This window comes from Amphibalanus amphitrite, unplaced genomic scaffold, assembly GCF_019059575.1.
Source record: "Amphibalanus amphitrite isolate SeventyFive unplaced genomic scaffold, NRLGWU_Aamphi_draft 000659F_arrow, whole genome shotgun sequence".
In the NCBI taxonomy this organism is placed as follows: Eukaryota; Metazoa; Arthropoda; class Thecostraca; order Balanomorpha; family Balanidae; genus Amphibalanus; species Amphibalanus amphitrite.
Genome location: NW_024882153.1, coordinates 178359 through 204540, shown reverse-complemented (window position 1 = coordinate 204540; position 26182 = coordinate 178359). Strand labels below are relative to the sequence as shown.

Genomic DNA, 26182 nt, shown 5'->3' with positions numbered 1-26182 from the left:
TACAGATCGTCGTGTGACCTTTCAGATGATTGTGCAACAGAAAGGTCTCAATGCTGGCAGTGCCTGAAAATATTATCAGCGAAGAACTACAGACGATAAAGGAGTCAGCTCGCTTAGAAGTTCGTGTGTCTACTTTGTTCAAGAGAAAAATGCGTCTTGGCCCTTCGAAATCAAAACTAGGCCTTTTTTAGGAAATTGAAGACATCTTCGATAATTTGATGACTTGTAACGAATGCTGGGTCTATGTGCATGATCCAGAGACAAAAAAGATGATCAAGAAGTTTAAGCACGGCACATCTGTCCTTCTTAAAAGGCGAAGATGCAGAAGCCGATATGGAAGGTCAATGCTATCAGTGTTCTGGATCTGGTGTAGGATAGTCAACCGACTGTCTTGATGATGGTCGGATAATGATAAGCAAGCACCACTGCACACTTTTGAAGAAGTTGCGAGATGGCCTCAAGCAGAATCGCCGCAAAGAAGCCCAAGAAAGATGTTTTATCCGCACCGACAGCGCTCCCGCCCATTCGTCCTGAGCTGCGATTGAAGGAAGAATATGATGTGGACATTAAATCCTACCGCATCTAAGAAATTCACCTGACCGGGTATTAACTGACTCTTGATTGTTACGGGAGATGAAGAATCCACAGTATGGCCGGTGATTTAAGGACAGAAATGATGTCATCGATGAGATAGAGCAGTGATTTACGGGACAGTGCGAAGGTCCTACAATGACCGCCTGAGGCAGCTCAAGAAACGATGCAATAAGTTTGCGGTCGTGTGTGGTGACTTGTAAAGGAGTAATGAACATCATGTAAAAAAATCAAATTTCTATCACATCTCATTCGTGGTGATGATCAGAACTTTTCGATACCCCCTCGTATATGCAAGTAATCGAATTTTCTGCATGCTTATTGCTTTGGCTAGCGAGCAGGAGGCCTGCATCATCATATTGCACATTGGACAGCAATCCTTAAAATCTCACGACCGGCATTTTGATATTTACACGTAGAATTGCTATACATATTGTGTAACCGTTAACGTCTACTTGTACTATTTCTGGAGTCCGAAAACCTTTCAAAAGTTACAAAGGCATGACTTTGGAACTTGGGCATTTGTAATTGATCATAAGGTATTTGTCGAACTGACAGGTGTACCAAGCGACAGAGGTTGCCATTCGCACCGCCCTGTGCTGTGCTCGCCTGACGACGTTCTCTGCCCTTCTGCAGATCATCGGCCTGGCAGTGCTGGGCCTGGCGCTGTGGCTGTTCTTCGACACGTTCCACTACCTGCAAGTGACGCAGACAAACGAGGAGTACTACCGCGGCACCTACCTGCTGATGGGCGTCGGCATCCTGATGACCGTGGTCGGCTTCCTCGGCTGCGTCGGCGCCTGCCGCGAGAGCCCCTGCATGCTCGGAACGGTGAGTACCGGGAGAGGACTGTACCAGGACAGGTTAGCAGGGGTGGGGACTGGGGAGGAGCAGCCTGCCGCGAGAGCCCCTGCATGTTCGGAACGGTGAGTACCGGGAGAGGACTGTACCAGGACAGGTTAGGAGGGGGTGGGGAGGAGCAGCCTGCCGCGAGAGCCCCTGCATGCTGGGAACGGTGAGTACCGGGAGAGGACTGTACCAGGACACTGGACAGGTTAGGAGGGGGTGGGGAGGAGCAGCCTGCCGCGAGAGCCCCTGCATGCTCGGAACGGTGAGTACATACCGGGAGAAGACTGTACCAGGACAGGTTAGCAGGGGGTGGGGAGGAGCAGCCTGCCGCGAGAGCCCCTGCATGCTCGGCACGGTGAGTACCGGGAGAGCACCGTACCAGGACAGGTTAGCAGGGGGGGGGAGGAGCAGCCTGCCGCGAGAGCCCCTGCATGCTCGGCACGGTGAGCTCAGAGGGGAAGAGGGTGTGGGACGGGGTAAGCAGGCGTTACCCTGCCGCGAGAGCCCCTGCATGCTCGGCACAGTGAGTACCGGGAGAGGACTGTGCCAGGACAGGTTAGCAGGGGGGGGGGGGAGCAGCCTGCCGCGAGAGCCCCTGCATGCTCGGAACGGTGAGTACCGGGAGAGGACTGTACCAGGACAGGTTAGCAGGGGGTGGGGAGGAGCAGCCTGCCGCGAGAGCCCCTGCATGCTCGGCACGGTGAGTACCGGGAGATGACTGTACCAGGACAGGTTAGGGGGTGGGGTGGAGAGGAGCAGATAGATAGATATGTTACAGGGAGTTTGAGAAATCCGTGAGTTTGCAAACTCCCTAGTGAGTTTGCAAACTCCCTGACCCATCAGTGACTTTGCAAACTCACTAGGGAGTTTGCAACTTCACTAGGGAGTTTGCAAACTCACTGACCGGTCAGGGAGTTTGAGAAATTCCAGAGCGATTGGGCCAAATAAAATCAAATGTGTAAGATGAGGGTGGCATACGTGCCGTCCGTGATGTTAAAACAAAGCGACTAGTGGTGCGGCCTATATAACCGTCGCACGCTGACAAAAAGTTTACAGATCCTACATTGTTTTTCCGAAAAAAATGCTACTCGCGGCTATGTAAAGGGGAGGTTCGGAGCAACGTGCTCCTCCGTTCCGTCGTTTCCATCCTCAGGAATCAGGATACTGAAATCCTTTTCGTCCACGCCGAAACCCTCACTCCGGGCTGGACAGGCACCCTTATCTCATGCGGGCTGCTTCCTTGGAGCGGCACCGCTGCTCCCGAGGGAGCGCACCCCGTAGCCGGGTGCAAAGAATGCTTGGGGGGGCTGGTCGGTCTGTCATTTCGGACGGGCTCAGCCCCGGCGACTCTGCATATAGGGTGTCTGCCCAGACCAATGTCTCCCCCTATAATTCCTATCATTCGTCCGACTCTGAAATGGTCTTGTCAGACCAAAAGGGCCTAACCCAACAAAACAAAAACAAACAAGCAGCGTGCGCCAGTCGCAGCTGGGCTGGCTGCCAGCAGCGCCGGCTCTCAATGACACGTCTATGGCGGAGTGGGAATGGGCGTGAATTGATGCGTGTGCCTGTACTTTAGCATAAGTGACCAAAAGTCAGCTGTTTCTACTTTGATATATTTAGCCTGACTCTGGAATAGCCACACTTGAGTGGAACGGGTCTAATTTGGACGTGAACTAAATAAATGTATAACTAAATAAGGCGGCGGTACATGCATGGGTAAATCACTGAACAGTTTAAAATAAAAAAAGGTATTTATGGTGTGCATATGATCTATAAGCTTTTTGTCAGCGTGCGAGGCCTTAGAGCTAGCCTCCTTTGTTTTAACATCACGGACGGCACGTATGCCACCCATATGCTGCACACTTGTTTTTATTTGGCCCAATCACTCTGAAATTTCTCAAACTCCCTGACCGGTCAGTGAATTTGCAAACTCCCTAGTGAATTTGTAAACTCCCTAGTGAGTTTGCAAACTCACTGATGGGTCAGGGAGTTTGCAAACTCACTAGGGAGTTTGCAAACTCACGGATTTCTCAAACTCCCTGTAACAGATAGATAGATAGATAGATAGATAGATAACGTATTAAGACCTTCCATGACATGGATTATATAGCGTCTACGTCAGTACAAAAGTGATGGTTAAAACACATCAATACAATACACTTCGTGTGATAAAAGGCGATAAATGAGACAGTAAAAAACGGCCGTTGCTATAAAATCGCACCCAATCTATGCCGCCTGCCGCGAGAGCCCCTGCATGCTGGGAACGGTGAGTACCGGGAGAGGACTGTACCAGGACACTGGACAGGTTAGGAGGGGGTGGGGAGGAGCAGCCTGCCGCGAGAGCCCCTGCATGCTCGGCACGGCGAACTCACAGGGGAGGGCTAGGGTACGGGACAGTGCAGAGAGCTACAAGCCTGCCGCGAGATCATTGCATGTTGGACGCGGTCAGTACAAACGAGTCGGGAGAGGGAGGGGAGATTCATGTCAGGACAGAAGAGAAGAGATCACGGCACTGTTATAGGAAGAGTAGAGACATCGACGTATGAGTGTTGGCCTGTGGGCGTCTACTGAGCGAGAAAGCGGATGCCAAGTCGATCGCCTCCTCTCACAGTCTGGGGTCAGTGGCCAGTGTGAATGGCGGGATTAGAGAGGAAAGTGAAAGCGTCGCTCTGCAGGAAAGGGAGAGTGCCCGCGCGGCCGCTCCGGTGTATGAGGCGCTGTCATGAATCAGTCGAGATTATACAGCTCATGCAGAGGAGAGGAGGGGCGGCCAGCCCGGTTGGACGGGATGGACGGGACCCGCCCTCCTAGTGTAACCTTGGTAGTGGGCTCGGCCGTAGTACGCGACCGGTTCTGGAGGGGTAATGTCAGAGACTTGTGCACTTCTCTCCCTGAATGGTGTGATCGAGACCTTCAGAGCGAGTTGCGTAATAGGGCCCCGCTCATGGGCGGAGTTAGTCGATCGTAGCGATGACATGCACGTATTATTTGCCTGTGTGGATTCCGGTTTTCCTAAATAGCCGCCGCATGCGTCATGCCTCAGCTCTGCAGACCTTGTCATGCATCCGGAGCCCCTGGTCCCGACTGTCGCCGTGCCTCCTGAGCCTGTTTATTTTCACGCTCTCAGCTCAGTCCGATCCCATCCTCGCCATCGGGCCGTCACCGTCACCAATGACGCTGCCAGGGCGCTGCAAACAACAGGCGTGTTTTGTCGGCGGGCAAAAACTTCCCTTTCACCGACTCTCTGCGGGGTGCCTTGCTGCTCGGGATGAAAAAACATGGACGTACCGTGCATCTTGCAACGGTCCCATACATCAATGACCTAACAAAATATGCCGCGCCCATTCCCAAGCCTTATCCCCTGAGAACTGGCTGTATGAGCCATGAGGTCTAACATACAAATACATCTCCCCCCCCCACACACACCCTGCCAAACTTAGGGCCTACAGCAGTTATGCCTCGTCCCCTCCATACCCGACCCCTGTCCCCGAGAACTGGGTATAGTTGGGGACAAATTGTTTTACGCCCTCTGGGGCAGCCGCTGAATCACTCCCACATCATTGTCATGGGCCGAGCTGTCAGCCAGGAGCCGTTTAGCACCGCTCACAATAGCTGTCCTATTAGCTCAGGTGTACCGGACGGTAGTAGTTAACAGTGACAACGGGTGGGTCGCTGCACCCTGTCCCCGCTCCTCCGGTCCTGATTGATTGCGTATGGTCAGGGGAGCTGCAGAAGGTAGCTATTTTCTGGTGCGAACCCCGTCCCATTTCATGACCATTTCTTATGTCGTGGCCTATATGCGTCCGTGTAGGCGGTGACGTGAAATAAAAGGGCATTTTGTCTCCTGAATTGAAAATTTTCCCCGGCTTTTAGTTTGCAAATGCAAATGTCGTAAATGTACTGTTATGTGTCGATAAACTCGCGACATGTTTGTCAAGTCCTGCATGAGTTTATCTATGCAGCCCATCTCTACCCGTGTGAGTCATTTTCTTATTGACCACTAGCCAGACTTTCCCCTTCGATAACGTGTGGTTCCCCCCCCCCCCCGCTGTAAAATAAACATTCGCCACGAGAGGGTCTCCACAGGCTGCCGACCTAACGGCCTACTGAGTCACTGACTTCCATTGGATATCCTTCCACTCGGAGATCTTCTCCAACTCAGGCTCAGTTCCCACCTCCGGCGTCGGCGTCTGTCGCCCATCGCTCTCATCCCCGCTGTCTCGTTACCGCCTCCACCGCTGAGGTCGTGACCCGTGACCACTATCCGTGACATTGGCCGTGACCCGTGACCAAGCATCCGTGACATTGGTCGTGACCGATCCCAGTGGTATAAATAGGCCCGAGGCTGCAGCGGAGGCAGACAAGTCACGACCTTTGCTGGCGGGGCAGCGTCACCGAGCTGAATTTCTGTACCGTGTCCGTGCCGTTGCAGAATGCAGTTCATTGAACACAATGACATCGATTCATAGTAGGTAAAGGGCCATGGATTGGATATGGGTCGTTCGTATGCTTGAAGTCGTTCCAGAATATTATTTGTGAAGTCTGAAGAGACACAGTAACGCCAGTAGGCACTGAGAAGAAATCGGATTCGGGGAGGCATGGGTCCATGGGGGTGGCCAGAGCGGCCGGGGAGGGTGATGTAGGGGTGGAGGGAGGCCTGGCTGCGCGGGCCGCCTGATTAGGGCAGCGGTCGTGCCTATCCATTAGCGAGGTCGGCCGGCAGCCAGCTCATTAGCCGGTGTAGGTGATTTGTCGGCCGCAGCCACAGCACGCCGGACGGCCGGGTACGGTACTTGGGACGGTGTCGGGTATTCGGGTACGGTGTCGGGTAGTGATGTCAATTACGGAAATTCGGAATACCGATACCAAACCAAATACCAACCAAAACCGCGACGAAATACCGAAACCAAACCGACTAGGAAAATGAGGGAAATACCAACTTTTTTACCGATTTCTTAGCCTCTTATACATTAGTGAGGGTTCATGATTGATGATACCAACAAAATACCAAACACATTACGATTCAAATACCAAATACCAAGTTGGTATCGGTTTGGTATCGGTACATATACCAAAAAGTTGGTATCCGATTGACATCTCTAGTGTCGGGCATAATCGTCCGACACCTCACAGTATACATAGTGAGCCTGAGCACGGTGTCGGGTATTCAGGTACGGTGTCTGATACAATCGCCCGAGACCGCACGGTATAGTGAGAACGGTGTCGAGCGCAGTGTCAGGTATGGCGTGCGGATTGAGGTGAGACCGACGGATATAGTATTGTTTTCCCTCGCACGATCCTTCGGTCCGCCCAGCTTCCCCTCTAGTATCGTCGATACGGGCATTTCCGCTGGCTGGAGTGTACGCCGGTCCGGCCGCCGTTTGAGGCCAGAGTGGCGGCGTCCGTTTTCATTTGGCCGGCCGTCAGCTGCCGGACGGACGAGACGGCTGCCGGACGGGCTGAGACGGCTGCCGGACTGACGAGACGGCCGCCGGACGAGCTGAGACGTCCGCGGGACGGACTGAGACGGGCGCCGGACGGACGAGACGGCTGCTGGACGGACTGAGACGGGCGCCGGACGGACGAGACGGCTGCTGGACGGACGAGACGGCTGCTGGACGGACTGAGACGGCTGCTGGACTAGCTGACACGGCCGCGGGACGGGCTGAGACGGCTGCCGTACGGACGAGACGGCCGCCGGACGGACGAGACGGCTGCTGGACGGACGAGACGGCTGCTGGACGGACTGAGACGGCTGCTGGACTAGCTGACACGGCCGCGGGACGGGCTGAGGCGGCTGCCGGACGAGCTGAGACGGCTGCGGGACGAGCTGAGACGGCTGGGGGACGGACGAGACGGCCGCCGGACTGACGAGACGGCTGCCGGACGGGCTGAGACGGCTGCCGGACGGGCTGAGACGGCTGCCGTACGGACGAGACGGCTGCTGGACGGACGAGACGGCCGCCGGACTGACGAGACGGCTGCCGGACGGGCTGAGACGGCCGCCGGACTGACGAGACGGCTGCCGGACGGGCTGAGACGGCTGCCGGACGGACGAGGACGAGCTGAGACGGCTGCGGGACGGGCTGAGACGGCCGCGGGACGGGCTGACAGGAGGTGGGGGCGAGCTGTCCGACAGTCGGCCCACGCCGGAACGTCTCCGACAGTCGGTCGACACTGAGCGGGACCGTCGGTTCACGCCGACAATCCGACAGTCAGTCCACATGGAGCGGGACTGAGGAGGTCCTCTCTGCTCCTGCCCCACACAGCTCTGTGACGGGGTGTCCGTCTGGTCCAGTACCGAGGAGGGACGAGGCGTGCGTGAACGAGATTCCATCGTCGCCGCTCGCCGTCACTCCCTCCGATAACGCGCCGTCTTCTGTCGGTAGCGACACGCCCGGCGGGCAGACACGCTGTAGCCGTCGTACGATGAGACTGATGGGGTCCGGCGCTGACGGCTCCGCTTCGGGAGCCGCGAGTTACGACTTACGATGCCAGAAATGCTTCCTCTCGCTGTCGCATTCTCCAACTAGACCCCTCCCGCCGCGCCGGCTTGGAGTTGTTGGGATGATGCTTTGCTCCCGCGCTCTGAAATGGAATGATTGGGTTTGAACTTTGAATGTTCCCACGTATGTCTCAGGCGGCGCTCGGTTTCTGAGAACTCTTCCAAGATATATCGTTGTTAGTTCCGTCTCATCTTAAATTTTTATCGTATTTTAATTCCCACGAGCTATTTACTAGATAATTACCCTATTCCGCACGGTTCCGGTGCGTGGACCGGACGTCCTCCGGTCGCCCCTCCCCCCCCCCTCAGCTCGGGTATCGGGTGTGGGTGTGTGGCGCACGGGCCCGTTCTCCCCGCCCCGAGGGAACAGCGGCGGGGAATGGGCATTTGATCGACCGCGGGCCGGGCGCCGCTCATGCTGGGGTGGGAGACCGCCCATCCTACCGATCCCGCCGTGGCCGGGGGCAGTGACCCGCTGTGCCGCGCCGGTCTCAGTCGCCGGTCTCAGCTCTGGTGCGTGAGGGATCAGAGTAGAGAGCGAGGGTGGGCGAGCAGAGGAGATGGGGCTTCGACTCAGAACCGCACAGAGGGCCGGCAACAGGAGGGCTTTGAACGGAAATCGTGCCGAAACGGAGGGCGAGGTATAAGTTCGACACAGGTCGGTTACAGTCTACAGAACTGGCGAGTGGGAGGGGGTGCTAGCTACCGAGGTCAGTCAGTCGGCCCCGCACTCGCCGGTGACGTGATACTGAAAACAGTCTCAGTGATACGTGACTGGGAATACGTCCCGCAGCGGCCATGGGTATTAGGTATGGGTCCCCTGTCCCTCCAGAGCTGTGTGCTGCGCAGTCACGGTGACCGGCTGACCGGCCGTCACCGCGTCACTGCACTGGCCGGGACCGTCGGCTCAGAGCTGGCCCGGCGTCCAGTCCGTGATCGGGCCGGCTCCTCCTGCACGCAGCTTGTGAATTGTGACAATGCCATGTCAATATAAATTATAAATATCGGTGATCTTTGCGACAAGGTATCTCAGATAAGCCGACAACTTCTGTTGAGCTATTTGTTATTACTCCCAGGTTTGAATCGCGCTTTCTCGGAACGCTTTTCATTGCGTATCCATATTTGATATTTCATTCAGAAAGCTGCAGAGCAATTTTGTTTGGTCCCATTTCGCTGTCCAGTTTATTTACGGATGACGCGCCGCGAATACCCTCCTCCCCGACACCGCAGTCAGTGAGCGATGGGGCGCGCTGAAGGCGTGTTGACACGAGGGGCCTGATGGCCGGCGAGTGACGGGACGTCCCCGGACGCTGCACGGCCGGGTAAACATCCGACCGGGTGGACCTATCCAGGGCTTCCTCCGCAGCCCCCGTGCCCCGCGTGCATCCGCGGACGGCCACCCGGCCGGCCCGACCGACCACAGGACCGCAGCGCACGCAGCGGTCACTCTGGCTCACGCAGGGTGACCGGTTTGTTTTCGGCTGCGGTCGGTGCATAAATGAATACGTCAGCGGCGGCGCTGCGAAGGACCACCACCGGAGGGTAGCCGGTGGAGGGGCGGCGCCGGCCGGGCCGGGTCGGTGCCCCGCGCTGGAGCGGGCGGAACGGAGGCTGGGGGCGGCGGGCGGAATCCACAGTTTATTTGGCTGACCCGTCCGACACGCTGTGCTGAGCTTCAGACGGCAGAGGGAATGGGGATGGCCGAGGACCAGCGGTAATGCCTGGCTCTGTGAGCGGAATGGCGCCGAGTGAATGAGGTGCTGAGGAAAGCCATTCATTAGCATTGATAATCACCTATAAACATTAGATCATCACTCCTAAGTCCTGGCTGGGATTTATTTCGAATTAGCGCTTCTCCATGTGTATTTTGTCGTACCTAGCCGTGTTATGATTGATGACACCACTGCGTCAAACGTGCCTCTCCCATCTCGCCGCTGTTGACGTTGGCCCGCTGTCCGGTCCTGTTTTACCCATTTCGCCGCGGTGACCTGCCCGCGCTGACCGGTCCTCGCCGCCCGGCAGTTCTTCACGCTGGTCCTGCTGATCATCGTGGCTGAGATCGCCAGCATCGTCTGGATCCACATGAACCGCGAGAAGCTGCGCCAGGAGCTGAAGGACACCGTTTCAGCCGCCGTCCGCGTCGACTACGGAAGGGTGAGTGATGGATACTTCACCGTATACGCAGTGGTGAACATTCCTTAGTCAGTTTTCATGCCTCACAGGGAGATTAGGGTCGCCCAGCTGATAGTCAGGTGACATCAGTGGATGGGGAGATGGTGTCGTGACATCAGTGGGTATGCCGGGCGTCGGTGTCACGCGGTGCGCTCCGTTTGCCGGTCCGGGGCCACAGACGCCATGCTAAGGTCAGACTCGGTCGACATTTGGATGCCCCGGGGAGGCATTGCGATGGGCGGGGGTCACAGACGCCGCGCTACTGGTCAGACTCGGCCGACATTGGATGCCCCCCCCCCCCCCGGCGGTATTGCCCGGGGCGGGGTCACAGGGGGAGCCGGTCGATAACGGGCCCGCCGTGACATTGGTCGGGCGCGGCAAGGTCTTGTGTGCTCAGCGACAGTACAAACAGCGCAGATTTAGTATTGTGGGTTTCAATTGGTGTTGTGACGATAGGGGAAACCAAAAACTTTTTATTTTAATGTGTGTCTAAGAACCGTGTTGAGTGCTTTTTGTGCTAAGCTAGGACAAAATTACGGAATGTTTACATTTTGGGTCGGTCACGCCGGTATGTTTAAAAATTTACAGCATCGTGAATTTTACGGATTCTTCAGTCGTCGACACCAGGCTGCACTTGTAGTGTTCCTTGGAAGGTGGAACAGTGCGTTGGAATTGAGGTCGGATCCAGTCCGCGCGTTCAGCGCTCACCCGACAGTCAGTGCGGGCTGGTCCAATATTCCCCACGTCTAATGGCTGAGTCATGTTCTGCAGGTGACAACCACTGACGTGGAAAACACGGCAGATCGCAGTTTTTGCGGCAGTCGTAAGCCGGCTAATTCCCACGATCGCTGCTCAAAAGATGTCCCGACAGCTCCGATGTCACGTTTTCATCGCGCTGCGCCCTGCTGCCACCTACCGCCCGATGTCTAACCACAGCTTCAATTTTTGTCCGCCAGGTTCTGCCGCGCACTGAGGCGCTGGACGTGATCCAGTCTCAGCTCAAGTGCTGCGGCGGCAAGGGACCGCGAGACTGGGCCAAGTCGTTCTACAATAACGGGGACGCCAACAAGTCGGGCGTCGAGCTGGGCGTGTCGGGCATCACGGGCGCGGTGGCCGGCGCCGTGGGCCTGTTCAAGGTGCCCGAGTCGTGCTGCACCACCGAGCCGGAGGACGCTGCCTGCCAGGCGTCGGTGCAGGTGCCGCTCTCCGGCACCGTCACCGGCGTCATCAGCCAACAGGTGCGTGGCCGGGGCGGGGCAGTGGGCAAACGGGTGCAATGAGCCGGGTCAGAGGAGCAGTGTTAATGCTAGAAGGTGCTATTAGATATCGGCTTTGCATATGCTTACCAGCTTTACTAGCCAGTCTGAGTCGTGCCATTTTCTTCAGCAGTGGTTAGAAGACGCTTGCTGAGTATTTCCAATCATAGGCCCTTCACCCAAGTGTCTTTACTGACGCCGTCTGTTTCTCCTCCGTTCGGCAGGGCTGCGGAGACGCGCTGGTACAGTTCCTCGAGGACCACGTCTGGGTGCTGATCAGCGTCGTCTCCTCCGTCATGGTGGTCGAGGTGCTGGCCCTTATGATCGCCCTCAGTCTCTGCATCACCGTGATGCGCTCGGAGAACGAGTACAAGGCCTAGGTGTCGCCACCGTCACTGAGCGACACGTTCTCGGTGGCGCTACCATCGGGCTGTTGTACGATACAGGTGGCGCTGTATGCGCCCCTGCAGGTCTGGTGCGGAGGCCGGAGTCGCGTTGGCCGCCGTGGTGTGAGACTGGGTGTGGAGCGAGGGCAGAGTCTCGGCCCGGCGGACCTGTCAGTACAAGGGGCGGGCCGGCGGCCACAGTCAGTGGGCGGCCCGCAGCGGCCGCGGCCTCAGCGAGCGGTGTGTAGGGCGCGCCTCCGCCGCCGGGCGGACCCGCGCGCGCCCTCGCCCGGCGACCGTTCGCTGTGCGCCCATCAGTGTGTGTGTGTATGTATGTGTGGGGGTGTAAATAGCCACTAGTTTTGTATTGTCGCGCGGCGCCTCTGCGGCGGGGTCAATGTCCGACGCACTCAACCGGTGCGCGCCGCCAGAGCTTGGTTATTGTTATTTTGTGTTCGACGCACCAGGAGGTACTTATATTCGTTTTGTGAATGCTGAATGTCACTGATAGCACTGCGTGGGGCCCGCGACCGTTTTCGACTGGATGCCACTTTATATTTTTGTCTTGCACAGAGCGTTCCGTTTCATTGGGCGACGGCGTGTGCTCGTGCGCGCGTGTGAGTGACTGGGGCCTCTGTACGTGTCTGTGTACATATACCCGTACAGCTCGCTTCTAGAGCCTAGTTGGTCGCGGACCAGTCGAGCGCGGCCATGCCGCGGCTGCATTGGTAGCGGCACGCTGCCATGATTGGTCGCCGCTGCCCGGCCTCAGCCGCTGATTGGTGGCCGCTGCCGGGCCTCAGACACTGATTGGCCCGATTCCGCTCGCTGCTCGCGTGTGGGAGCTGAACAGACGTACCGCCCATTCGGCGTCATTCTGCGAGCGATGTCGGCTTCTTTGGTCATCCTTGGAGGGCTGTAGGCCTGTAGCTGTGTCGCGAACTTACCGGCTCTGATGTGGCTTCAGCTTGTCCGAACCACTTACATACTCAGCAGCGGACGGCCATGGCGAGGTCGAGTATTTACTGGATATTTAATCAGCCGCCTGCTGGGCTTTGTGGAATGCTGAAGCACTCATGTCGCCAAATAGCGCGGCGCTTGTCGCTTCATCCGGATTCCTGTGGACTAGTGTGTTTTGTTTTTGCATGCGTTTGACGTTTCTGTTCGTCAGACTTCTGAGTTGCGTTCGTAGAAATGCATACGACAATGAATCTCCTGTACCTTGACAACTTGCATGTCAACTGTCAACAATGATTAGGAGCTGTCTTTTTGTTTGTCTCTGATGTGGGTCTAACCTCTGGACGATAATTCCAGGGTAGGGTGGGCTCTGCAGGGGCGGGTAAATTGGAGTCCGTGCCGGGACGGTCGCGTCTGTAGTCCTCAGTGTCGTGGACTCTGGGGGTCCACTGGACCGTGGTCCCAGTCGAGTGGGTCGAACGTGCGAGTCGAGTCAACATAGGCGAATAAATACATCAGACCGGAGGGAGCAGGCAGGAGTGCTGGTATTTCTAGTTTTGTATTTTCGCCGATTGGTTTTTTTGTCCATGTTCATCTTCCCATGGATGAGAAATAAAGATGTTCGGTCGTTCAGCTTGAAATGATTTTTATTGAGAGTGAAGACGTGAGCCTGACATGTGGATGATGGTCAAATCAGTAGCTCAGCCTTTTATCTAATCGAATGGTCTTTGTATGAGCTGGCTTTGCATAGCCAGCGCAAGGCCATCAACAGCAGTGATCGGCTCAGTCTTTGGTCAGCCCAGGAAATTGTCACTGCTATATTTTGATTGCAGAAATGCATGTCAGTTGGGCAAACTAGGCGGCGGGAATCAAAATATGGAGGCATCAAAATATTGATTCTAGTGGGCGGAGCTTTGACCATATATGGGCATACGTGCAGACCATCACAGAAACGTCAATTCTTCAGCAACCGGCTACAATTTCAAGATAGTTTCTTCACAAAATGAAGAGCAACGTTGAAGCTGCCCACCAGGCACGAAACAATAGCCCTAACCTCTTTGGTTAGTTTTGGAAAGTGTCTTGAAAATAATCAAGATATTGATTCATCACGGCGGCTAATCCCGGCGAGAATCAATATTTTGATTCTGCAAACAGCTGGCTAATCATTATTTTGATTCTGAAATCAGCTGGTTTATCAATATATTGATTCTGCGAACTGACTTTCTGCAGACGTACTTCACCCTTTAAATTGATTTATGGGATGTTTCTTGTGTGCAAATAATGCAAATTCAATAAATTCATTAAGATATTATCAGCACAGGATCGTGTAATTTTTTTCTAGACCTTATTCCCACGGTAGACCAGGGATTTTCAGCACTCACCCTGGCTCCCTGCTCAAAGCTGCAAGCCTTCGAGGGAATGCGTGAAGGGAGCCGTGCTGACCTTTGTATAGGGGTTGTACTGAGTCGGAGCCGGAACCGAAGCCCGACCATTTTACTCGGAGCCGGAGCCGGAGCTGGAGCCGATTTTTTCCTCCGGAGCCGAAGCCGTCTGACATTTTCACGGCTCCACATCCCTGCTTTGTAGCATTGATTTTGAGTAAAAAAAAGTTAACTTATCGTCTTTCACGTGTTCATGAATGTGTTTCTACGCATCTGTATCCCGTCCCATTTCTGTGGAGTACAGTAGGAGATATTTCGCCGAACAATATACTCAAGCCCGTTGCACAAATTGCACAATTTGAATGAAAATATGATACACGGATGTATTTGCATTCGCAAATAATACGATGATATTCATAACACATTTCACAACGATCCCTGCAATTGCCACATATTTGCCATCACAAAGCCCTGTCGTTGATGCTCACATCCCATGCAAAGCAATACTCACTTTTAGGACACGTCTCTTATTCAATATGGCTACGTATTTGCAAAACATGCAGTTAATAATATTTGAAACTGAGACCTAACCAATAAGACATACCGCGGACAGGTGAGAAAAAAACAAATAAACGTCTGGAGAATGACCTCAACGTCTCGATGTTGCCTAATTACAAACAGCAATTTTCGGTTTCGAATCAAATACATGAAATAAATATAAACAAAATTTGTACAGATACACTCAATATAGGGTTTATGATTAGCACGGCTACCTAAAACATCAATCCTGTCAGGTTGAGCCACTTATGTCCACACCCAAAGCAGGTCGCTTTGGAACACCACAAGATCCCATATTACCACCGAAAACGGTCACCAATTGGTCTACTGATCAGCATCTTCAGAACATTCTCGACCGAAAAGCTATCAGTCCTGTCTGTGTTTTGGTTCGCTTCATCTGGGCTATGCGCACGTTTTTCTACTCCGGTTCTAGGGACGAGATAGCAGTCATCACGCGCTGCACCAGCTCGTTCTTTGACAGGTTGGTGACGCTGTCGTCATCCGGCAGGATAAACACGTGGCGCATTTCACCCTCGGCCCCGCCAGCCACATACACACTTCCTTACGTCATATTGTTTCTCGCCACGAGATCAAAGTTCAAAAGGTCGTGATGTAGGTAGTCTCCGCCCAGCCCGAGTCAGGTACTCCGCCGGTTGGTCGGGTGCGGCCAGGTCCGCGCAACGCCGCCCTACTTCAGTCGACGCTCTGGTTGACAGGGATGGCGTCATACAGTTGCCTGTCGACTAAACAGCGATTCAAGACGCCATCCTTGGCCCTCTGAAGCCGATCCCCGCAACGACCAGTGTTTGATCCTTGGTTGACCTGCAGCAAACAACAGAACACAATAATTAGGACATTTGTGGACAATAAATTAGGAAACTATATGTGTTATTATTCCCCTTGTTCAGCAACTATTAATTTTAGAATGTATTTAATAAAAAATTAAATACTTAATGTCACTTAAATTTCCACTGAACGCCACCAGGTGCGCCAACAACTGTCATCTCATGCAATTATATAAATTCTGCCAAAAAAGTAGATCTGAGGCCAGTTGTACCAACAGAAAAATAGGTGACTGCTGGATTTTTTTTTTTTTGTTTAAAAGTTACTTCACATACAGAGCATGAACGGTACAGCCCTATCCTTTTACGTGCCCATCATGTTAACGCTCCATATGTGAAACAGTCTTAAGGCAAAAAATTTCAGCAGGCAGCTATTTGTGTTGATAAAACTGGCCTCTAAAATTAACTTTGGCATGGACAATCCTGAAAATTAACTATCCAGCATTCCCTGGACTGCCGTACATTAGACACATAATTTTCTTGAAGATCACGCATAATGTAAATATGGCTTACACCATTCAGCAACTTGCTTTTGTTACACTTAAAGTAAGCATCATTAAATATGTAGCAAAAATCGGCGAAGCAATTACAAGCCAAGCATACATACCTACTATTTAGATAAGGCAAACACGAACATGCACTACGACCTTTCAATCTTGACTCGGAACAAGTCAATAACCTAGTTGCCATTAAAAATTTAAATGCTACAAATTAAAGTTGTAGCAACAATTGGGTGAGTGAGACACAAGCAGAGGCTAAAACATCCAAATTATGTAAAATACTGGACATGCACTGCCCCCATTTCATGAGTCCACCCAACAATTCTATCAGGTGAGACAAAACATTAGGCTTCTTGTACCTAATTTATACCGTAACTTTTAAAGGACATCATATTTCACTGAAATACTACACCTAAGACATCATTTTCAAAAAAATATAGCTTAAAAAGACAATAGAAGAGTGAGAAGGCGTCCCGCGCCGCTGACGTCGCTACCGCGCCATGTTCCTAAAACCATCTCTTAAAACGAGTTTTCGGTAAGAAACGTTAAGATCACATGCCTGAAATTGAAAAACACACTTCAAAGTATCTTAAAATATGATCCATTGTTACTTACACGTCAGAAAAGGTCGCTTAGACAAAATAAAACCGGGAGCACTACGTTGCATCCACACACCCACGACGCCGGCGCGAAATGGCGGGAACCGGAAATCGTGGCTAGATACAAAGAAAAAGAATATTTCTTATAAATGAATTATACAACTAAATAACGCATTTTTTATTTTCTTTTAGACAAAATTATGAAAAAAATACAAAGGCTCGTCGTTAATGATAAACAGAGCAAGTTTTATCAGCACGTTTTTGTTGAATTATGGCGGCGAAATCTTTATGCCATTCGTAAAGGTACGCGCGACAAACGGCTGATAGCCATGCAGCGAAAAATTGAAGCGGGGAAGTTTTTTGTTTTGACTTGTCAAAAAATCTCGCCGTCATGGGGGTTATTTCCGCCGTAACGGGTCGTCTGAAGGTGGGAATGTCCCAAATTGAATCAAAATATTGATTCTATGCCCATATATGGTCAAAGCTCCGCCCACTAGAATCAATATTTTGATGCCTCCATATTTTGATTCCCGCCGCCTAGTTTGCCCAACTGATGTGCTATGAAGCAAAATTACTTTACTAGCTATGAAGTGAATGAAGGGAAACTGCTACCATTTATTACTACCAAACATGACGAGTCTGGCGCGATTGTTTCGTTCTAAATTTTGTAAACAAATGTCACGTTGCTCAACTTTCAAGAGACAGTGCGGGAAGAAATATTTGTATTTCAAGCTTTTTTTGTTATTGAAAGAAATTGGGGGTTTACATTGCAAATACTGTAATATTGCTTGAGATATGAGGGTCGTGGCTTTAGTCAGTGGCGGGAAGGATAGTTGCTACAACATGATTCAGTGTGTCCGGGAAGGGCACGCTGTGGTCGCTCTGGCAAATCTGCATCCTCCACAGTCAGCTAATGGTAGGTATGCATTAAATTTGATTCTCTTGTGCCTATTTTAACTTATTATTATTGTGCTCTAGTGTCTAGGTCATGGACCCCAAGTAGGTATTTGTTTTTGAGCCTTTCGACAAAATGGGAAATTTTGGATATTCATGGTTGTCGTATCCTTATTGAGTTTTCGTGATTGTGTCAGTAAGCAGCTGCTGATATTGACACAGCTTCCAGTTTCCTCATGTCACTCCCTGAAAATTTCATAACCCTGTCTCAAGTGAATTCGACCCAAACTGGAAAAAATACATGTCATGCCGAATATATCTGGTGTGGTCATGGTGATGGGATTGCGGCCAAAATTTCAGAGCATGTACGGGGTATCTTCGCATGCGCCAAATTCAGCGCATGGCGGTGGCTGAATTTTTTGGCACAGGGCGACCGCATAATTTTTTGGGGAAAGATGGACACCGAATGACGTCCACCGAATTTGGTCGGCATGCTGGTCATTCTAGCTGCAGATTCGCCCTGCGGGCGGTTCTGGAGAGATTTCGGGACGAGACGTCCTCACCCCGATCGTCGCGTTCTCGAAATGGTGAGCCACCCCTGAGTCTACTCGGCAGAGGAGCGACTAGCCAGGTTCAACCCTTGGCGTGGAGATATGTATGGAAGACCTTGTTGAACATCGCAGAGTGTCGTAAAGCAATACTGCAGTGGGTTCCTATTCACTGCGGTATCGAGGGGAATGAGAGCGCAGACGACCTGACGAAACAAGCGGCCGCCCTGCCCTCAAACGCCCGCTCGCTGACCAGGGCGGTTCATTGTGCGGCCTCGCACCAATGGTCCCGAGTCGCTATTCAAGCCACTTCTCGGGAGCACGCTGCCGCTTCCTATCCCCGGAGAGGACCGAGAGGACCGTTTCGGTGCACCAGATGAGGGCGGGCCACGGGGGTCGCTCGCACTGCGTCGTGTCCCGTGCGCCGTGTGCCGTGAGAAGAGGCTGATGTGCCGGAGCACGTGCTGTTCCGCTGCCCGGCCCTCGCTGGCTCCCGCCAGCGTCGAACACACCGCTCCGCCGATTTCTGTGGCCCCGGAACTTACAGCTCCGGTCTTGTTTCACTGCACGACGCTACAGTGGGCTAAGCGTATTGAGACATTGGGTTTCCGTCCGTGGGAAAAACAAACTTATTCGGACGCTCAAACATGGGAGAGCGTCCAAGGCCCCGGAAAGCTCTGTCTGGTTGATATAGCATTGATTGGTAGATGTGCACATGTGCTTTGAATAAAAATGGCCTAATTTTAGCACAAGTAGGCACCCAGTTTTCGGCGCAAATCATGCAGAAAATTCAACGCAAAATTGCTCGCGCCGAATTTCGGCGCAAGAGGGTTTCACAGGCGTCCAGCGCAGTACCTATATGAAAGTTCTCCAGTCTTGGCAGTGACCACCTTCTCAATGTCACAATCATGTCAGCCATCAGTCCAGAATGGCAATTTTACATGTCAGCATACATAGTTTGTACATTTCACATGCATTTGAATCTCATGTTCACACAGATGAGATGGACAGCTACATGTACCAGACTGTGGGCCACAATGCCATCGCTCTGTATGCCGAGGCGATGGAGCTGCCTCTGTACCGGGCGTCCATTCGGGGCTCTGCGTGTGCCAGTGACCGCGAGTACAGCCCCACTGAGGGGGACGAGGTGGAGGATCTGCACAGGCTGCTCTCCAAAATCAAGGTATGCACTTTATTCTACCAGTATGGTTTGATTGATGCTCACATGGTCTGGTGTTCGCACGACACTTACTCGTCGACACCAACTACAACACACACAGACCCACTTCTCTTTGAAATGGCTTGTAGATAAATAAAAGCTGATGGAAACTTCATTTTGTAATTTGTATTCCTTCATACAAAGTTTTAACCCTGGATGTCTCACGATATTTTATCTCTGTTTTCAGGAGGAGCTCGATTTTGAAGCGGTCTCCGTGGGTGCCATTCTGTCAGACTACCAACGAGTACGCGTTGAAAATGTGTAAGAACATTACAACTGATGGAAGGCTTGGGCGATGTACTTTGGGCTTATGGCGTTTAATGTTTCACCTTTTTTCGACCTTTTTTGCTTCAATACTGTTAAGTAGTTATGACTTCTGCCTGTGGATTGCCAGAGATGCAAGCTTCCAGAATATCGACTTCTCCAATGAAGACAGTGGATGATATGTAGTTCCGCTTTAGACGCTGATAAAGTATTTGTATTTTGTGCTCGATTAGCTTTGAAAAACCGTGAACACATAGCTGCTATACGAGTTATGCTATACTCTAACTCGTACTATTTGGTGATCATGCTGCCGCTCCCCTCTAATTCTGAGCCCTCCCCTCGGTTAAAGGTTCTCCCGGCTGACCAGTGACCTCTTCTCCCTCCGTTACAGCTGCTCGCGGCTGGGTCTAACCTCTCTGTCGTTCCTGACAAATATGTAGTTCCGCTTAAGACGCTGATAAAGTATTTGTATTTTGTTCTCGATTAGCTTTGAGTGATCATGCTGCCGCTCCCCTCTGGGTCTGACCCCTCGCTCGGTTAAAGGTGCTCCCGGCTGACCAGTGACCGCCTCCCTCCGCGCTACCGGCTGGGTCTGACCTCTGTCCCGTTACAGCTGCTCCCGGCTGGGTCTGACCCCTTCCTCCGACACAGCTGCTCGCGGCAGGGTCTGACCCCTCCCTCCGTTACAGCGGCTCCCGGCTGGGTCTGACCCCTCTGTCCCGTTACAGCTGCTCTCGGGTGGATCTGACCCCTCCCTCCGTTACGACGTCCGCGGCTGACCAGTGACCGCCTCCCTGCGTTACAGCTGTTCCCGGCAGGGTCTGAGCTTACTGTCGTTTCGTTACAGCTGCTCGCGGCTGGGTCTGACCCCCTGCCCTCGGTTACAGCTGCTCCCGGCTGGGTCTGACGTCGTTGTCCCCACGTTACAGCTGCTCCCGGCTGGGTCTGAGCTTACTGTCGTTTCGTTACAGCTGCTCCCGGCTGGGTCTGACCTCCCTCCGTTACAGCTGCTCGCGGCTGGGTCTGACCTCCATCGGTTACAGCTGCTCCCGACTGACCCCTCCCCTCCGTTACAGCTGCTCCCGGCTGGGTCTGACCGCCTCCCTCCGTTACAGCTGCTCGCGGCTGGGTCTGACCTCTCTGTCGTTCCTGTGGCGCCGCGACCAGTCGGAGCTGCTGACCGAGATGGTCGCGTGTCGCGTACACGCCGTGCTGGTGAAGGTGGCCGCGCTGGGTCTGCTGCCCGACAGACACCTCGGTCAGACGCTGGAGCAGATCAGGCCGCACATGGAGCGCATGGTGGGCATCACCGCGGCGGCGGAGGGACCGGGCGGGTACCGGGGATCAGGCGGAGGGACCGGGCGGGTATCGGGGATCGGGCGAAGGGACCAGGCGGGTACCGGGAATCGGGCCGAGAGATCGGGCGAGTACCGGGGGTCGGGCGGAAGGACCGGGCGGGTACCGGGGGTCGGGCGGAGGGACCGGGCGGGTACTAAGGGTCGGGCTGAGCTCTCCCAGGGGGATATGTGGGGATACTGAGGGAGGATGGTTGTCGGTATGCTCCATTACTTTTTATCCCTGCTCATCTGTGACAAAGTGAATTTCTTGTCAATCACGTCTTGATTGAATTGTCTCTGGCGCTGATACTTTATCGTCAGTTTTTTTTTTGCGTAAGTTATTGAGTGCTTAATATATGTTTGTCGATTTAAAGGTCGCTCTTATACATAACATAAACTTATTAGGGATTGGTTCCAATTTCAGATACATCTTGTAAAACATTCCTTTTCTTTTGCGGGAAATCGCTTTCAAGATTAACATGGATGTTGGCAATTCTTACTTTTGGCAGAGTAACAGTTCCGAATATGTGTTCCTCCGTTTTTCAGAAAGGAAAGTATGGCCTGAACGTATGCGGGGAGGGCGGAGAGTACGAAACGTTCACACTCGACTGTCCGCTCTTCAAGAAAAGGATAGTTATGTGAGTTTGTCGTGCACAAGCACCGCCGTGCTTTTACTAAAAATCATCAATTATTTCTCTGGACAATAATTCCTTCATACCTTCGGAAAATACAGAGTACCGGTCAGGATTAATGCGTATCTCTCGAGCCTGTCCGATTTCTTGCACCCCAAATGTGTGTTTTATGTCTGTCCTTATCTCCTTCTGTAATGTTTCAAAATAGGGAAATAATTTTTCTTCGATCTTCAATCTTCAATCACATTCAATATCCATTTGAGAAGGCATGCCTGATACTTGTCCCAATGTATACCTAACTGGTGTATGATCGTTCGTTTCTTTCAGCGATGAACAGGAGGTGGTAACGCACTCTGACGACGCGTTCGCTCCCGTGGCCTACCTCAACTTCACCCGCACTCATCTGGAGGACAAACAGCTGGTGAGAGGAGGGGCGGAGTGCGATCACTCGGAGTACTTTGAATGATAACACAAATTATTCAAGTTGTCCGATATTCGTTTTTATGAAAACGAACATCGAAGCTATTTCAACATCGAAACATATTGAAATAGTTTAACTTATGTTTTGTGTATACGGAAATTGTGTTTATTTGTGTTTTGCATCTCTAACTGGCCTAGGATTGTGTAATAAATTTGCGTTTCCGGCAGGGTGATCTGACCCAGGCGCAGCGGATAGCCGGCCTTCCCGCCACCTGTGAGCGGCCGGAGCTGTTTGACTCGCCGCCGCCGGTAGATGGCAGCACCGACCCGCCGTCAGAGGACGCCACCGCTGTCCCGGAGCCGACCGTGGCCGAGTCAGCCGGTTGGGTGTGGGTGGGGCCGATCGAGGGGCGGGCCGACGGCGGACGCAGCGGCATGGAGGCGGCCCTGGACACGCTCACAGGTGGGTCTCGACGGGGAACGGTCAGCCTCGTACTTAAAGTAAGCTCTCAGGCATGTGCACATTGCAGACAGCTGCACTCATGGTACGCTGAATCATTTGGCTCATATTCACATCTTCATCTTGCATTGTCTTTATCGTGTGTGACCCGTCGTATAACCCTTCCATCAGAGACGCTGTACTCCCATGGTCTGATCTGACCTGACCTCACCTGCTGTACCCCGTCCCAGAGATGCTGTCCTCTCACGGTCTGAACTTGACCTGTTGTATCCTCCCTCAGAAATGTTGTCGTCCCACGGTCTGGACTAACTTGACCTGACTTGACCCGACCTGTACCCTCCCTCAAAGACACTGTCGTTCCACGGTCTGACCTGACCTGACCTGCTGTCTCCCCTCAGAGTCGCTGTCGTCGCGCGGTCTGGCGGTGTCGGACCTCACCTCAGTGGCGCTGTTCGTGTCGCGGATGTCCCGGTACGCCGCGCTGAACTCTGAGTACGTGCGCCGTCTGGGCGGCAGTCGGCCGGCGCGGCTGTGCGTGCAGGCGCCGCTGCCAGCCGGCTCTGAAGTGCGACTGGAGGTGACGGCACTGCGAGCGGCGGCCGCCCACCGACGGCACATGCACGTCCAGAGTGTGTCGCACTGGGCGCCGGCCAACATCGGGCCCTACAGCCAATCCGTGATGGTGAGGAGGGGGGGGGGACACCGGGCCCTACAGCCAGTCCGTGCTGGTAAGGGGGGGGGGGAGATGTCCCACTGGACCCAACATCGGGCCCTACAGCCAGTCCGTGCTGGTGAGGAGGGGGGGGGGACACCGGGCCCTACAGCCAGTCCGTGCTGGTAAGGAGGGGGGGGTCCCACTGGGCCCAACATCGGGCCCTACAGCCAGTCCGTGATGGTAAGTGAGATGCTGGTATGGAACAGTACTAGGGCTGAGGGGAGGATAGTCCGAGTCGAGCACTTACGTACTTATTTTCTCAGTTAATCTGGACGCATAAGATTCTGGTGTGTGCTGGATAATTGCCACATAATAATGCTTCACACCCGCATAGGTCTGTGTCAAGTTTCAGTTTTACTGATCCTTTCGCCTTTCACAGCTGTTCCGACCCTAGTTAAGTGTGGTGATGTAAACTTGAACCCCTCCCCTGTTCCTACGAAGCGGTGAGGTGCTTCACGTGGCCGGTATGATCGGCCTGTCCCGGTGTGATATAACTGACCCTCCCCCAGTGTGGTGAGGTACTATACGTGGCCGGTATGATCGGCCTGTCCCGGTGTGATATAACTGACCCTCCCCCAGTGTGGTGAGGTACTATACGTGGCCGGTATGATCGGCCTGACCCGGTGTGATATAACTGACCCTCCCCCAGTGTGGTGAGGTACTATACGTGGCCGGTATGATCGGCCTGGACCCGGTGTGATATAACTGACCCGTCCCCAGTGTGGTGAGGTACTATACGTGGCCGGTATGATCGGCCTGTCCCGGTGTTATATGTAACCGACCGCCCCCCTGCCTGCAGTGTGGTGAGGTACTATACGTGGCCGGTATGATCGGCCTGTCCCGGTGTGATATAACCGACCCTCCCCCAGTGTGGTGAGGTACTATACGTGGCCGGTATGATCGGCCTGGACCCGGTGTGATATAACTGACCCCTCTCCCAGTGCGGTGAGGTACTATACGTGGCCGGTATGATCGGCCTGACCCGGTGTCATATAACTGACCCTCCCCCAGTGTGGTGAGGTACTATACGTGGCCGGTATGATCGGCCCGGTGTGATATAACCGACCCTCCCCCAGTGTGGTGAGGTACTATACGTGGCCGGTATGATCGGCCTGTCCCGGTGTGATATAACTGACCCCTCCCCCAGTGTGGTGAGGTACTATACGTGGCCGGTATGATCGGCCTGTCCCGGTGTGATATAACTGACCCTCCCCCAGTGTGGTGAGGTACTATACGTGGCCGGTATGATCGGCCTGGACCCGGTGTGATATAACTGACCCTCCCCCAGTGTGGTGAGGTACTATACGTGGCCGGTATGATCGGCCTGGACCCGGTGTGATATAACTGACCCGTCCCCCAGTGTGGTGAGGTACTATACGTGGCCGGTATGATCGACCCGGTGTGATATAACTGACCCCTCCCCCAGTGTGGTGAGGTACTATACGTGGCCGGTATGATCGGCCTGGACCCGGTGTGATATAACTGACCCGTCCCCCAGTGTGGTGAGGTACTATACGTGGCCGGTATGATCGACCCGGTGTGATATAACTGACCCTCCCCCAGTGTGGTGAGGTACTATACGTGGCCGGTATGATCGGCCTGGACCCGGTGTGATATAACTGACCCGTCCCCCAGTGTGGTGAGGTACTATACGTGGCCGGTATGATCGACCCGGTGTGATATAACTGACCCCTCCCCCAGTGTGGTGAGGTACTATACGTGGCCGGTATGATCGGCCTGGACCCGGTGTGATATAACTGACCCGTCCCCCAGTGTGGTGAGGTACTATACGTGGCCGGTATGATCGACCCGGTGTGATATAACTGACCTCCCCCCAGCGTGGTGAGGTACTATACGTGGCCGGTATGATCGGCCTGTCCCGGTGTTATATGTAACCGACCGCCCCCCTGCCTGCAGTGTGGTGAGGTACTATACGTGGCCGGTATGATCGGCCTGTCCCGGTGTGATATAACCGACCCTCCCCCAGTGTGGTGAGGTACTATACGTGGCCGGTATGATCGGCCTGGACCCGGTGTGATATAACTGACCCCTCTCCCAGTGCGGTGAGGTACTATACGTGGCCGGTATGATCGGCCTGACCCGGTGTCATATAACTGACCCTCCCCCAGTGTGGTGAGGTACTATACGTGGCCGGTATGATCGGCCCGGTGTGATATAACTGACCCTCCCCCAGTGTGGTGAGGTACTATACGTGGCCGGTATGATCTGCCTGGACCCGGTGTGTGATATAACTGACCCTCCCCCAGTGTGGTGAGGTACTATACGTGGCCGGTATGATCGACCCGGTGTGATATAACTGACCTCCCCCCAGTATGGTGAGGTACTATACGTGGCCGGTATGATCGGCCTGTCCTGGTGTGATATAACTGACCCTCCCCCAGTGTGGTGAGGTACTATACGTGGCCGGTATGATCGGCCTGGACCCGGTGTGATATAACTGACCCGTCTCCCAGTGTGGTGAGGTACTATACGTGGCCGGTATGATCGGCCCTGACCCGCAGTGTGACATAACTGACCCTCCACCAGTGTGGTGAGGTACTATACGTGGCCGGTATGATCGGCCTGGACCCGGTGTGTGATATAACTGACCCTCCCCCAGTGTGGTGAGGTACTATACGTGGCCGGTATGATCGGCCTGGACCCGGTGTGATATAACTGACCCCTCCCCCAGTGTGGTGAGGTACTATATGTGGCCGGTATGATCGGCCTGGACCCGGTGTGATATAACTGACTCTCCCCCAGTGTGGTGAGGTACTATACGTGGCCGGTATGATCGGCCTGGACCCGGTGTGATATAACTGACTCTCCCCCAGTGTGGTGAGGTACTATACGTGGCCGGTATGATCGGCCTGGACCCGGTGTGATATAACTGACCCCTCTCCCAGTGCGGTGAGGTACTATACGTGGCCGGTATGATCGGCCTGACCCGGTGTCATATAACTGACCCTCCCCCAGTGTGGTGAGGTACTATACGTGGCCGGTATGATCGGCCCGGTGTGATATAACTGACCCTCCCCCAGTGTGGTGAGGTACTATACGTGGCCGGTATGATCGGCCTGGACCCGGTGTGTG

The 26182-nt window shown here is 53.7% G+C and overlaps 2 protein-coding genes and 1 long non-coding RNA gene across 5 annotated transcripts in view; 2 read left to right on the top strand and 1 right to left on the bottom strand.

Moving 5' to 3' along the window:
- Positions 1–13360, top strand: part of LOC122364152 (CD82 antigen-like) — a 61336-nt gene extending 47976 nt beyond the window's left edge. The window contains exons 2-5 of the mRNA XM_043334279.1: positions 1228–1422; positions 9971–10102; positions 11077–11358; positions 11601–13360. Coding sequence (XP_043190214.1) covers positions 1228–1422; positions 9971–10102; positions 11077–11358; positions 11601–11756 — 765 coding nt within the window. The 3' untranslated portion in view covers positions 11757–13360. The remainder of the gene's footprint in view (positions 1–1227; positions 1423–9970; positions 10103–11076; positions 11359–11600) is intronic.
- Positions 13361–14470: 1110 nt separating this feature from the next.
- LOC122364151 lies at positions 14471–17153 on the bottom strand. The gene is made up of 2 exons (XR_006253494.1): positions 16617–17153; positions 14471–15481 (listed from the first exon to the last, which is right to left on the bottom strand). It is a non-coding gene; the product is annotated as an uncharacterized LOC122364151 (long non-coding RNA).
- Positions 17154–17250: 97 nt separating this feature from the next.
- Positions 17251–26182, top strand: part of LOC122364149 (diphthine--ammonia ligase-like) — a 33071-nt gene continuing 24139 nt past the window's right edge. Inside the window, exons 1-9 of one of the 3 annotated variants that reach the window (XM_043334276.1) lie at positions 17279–17516; positions 19041–19225; positions 19449–19522; positions 20641–20824; positions 21409–21500; positions 21822–21915; positions 22143–22377; positions 22773–23031; positions 23187–23211. In XM_043334276.1, coding sequence (XP_043190211.1) covers positions 17396–17516; positions 19041–19225; positions 19449–19522; positions 20641–20824; positions 21409–21500; positions 21822–21915; positions 22143–22377; positions 22773–23031; positions 23187–23211 — 1269 coding nt within the window. In that variant the 5' untranslated portion in view covers positions 17279–17395. Of the gene's footprint in view, positions 17517–19040; positions 19226–19448; positions 19523–20640; positions 20825–21408; positions 21501–21821; positions 21916–22142; positions 22378–22772; positions 23057–23186; positions 23212–26182 lie in introns of all 3 variants that reach the window. The other 2 variants (XM_043334277.1, XM_043334275.1) reach the window with 2 other exon arrangements.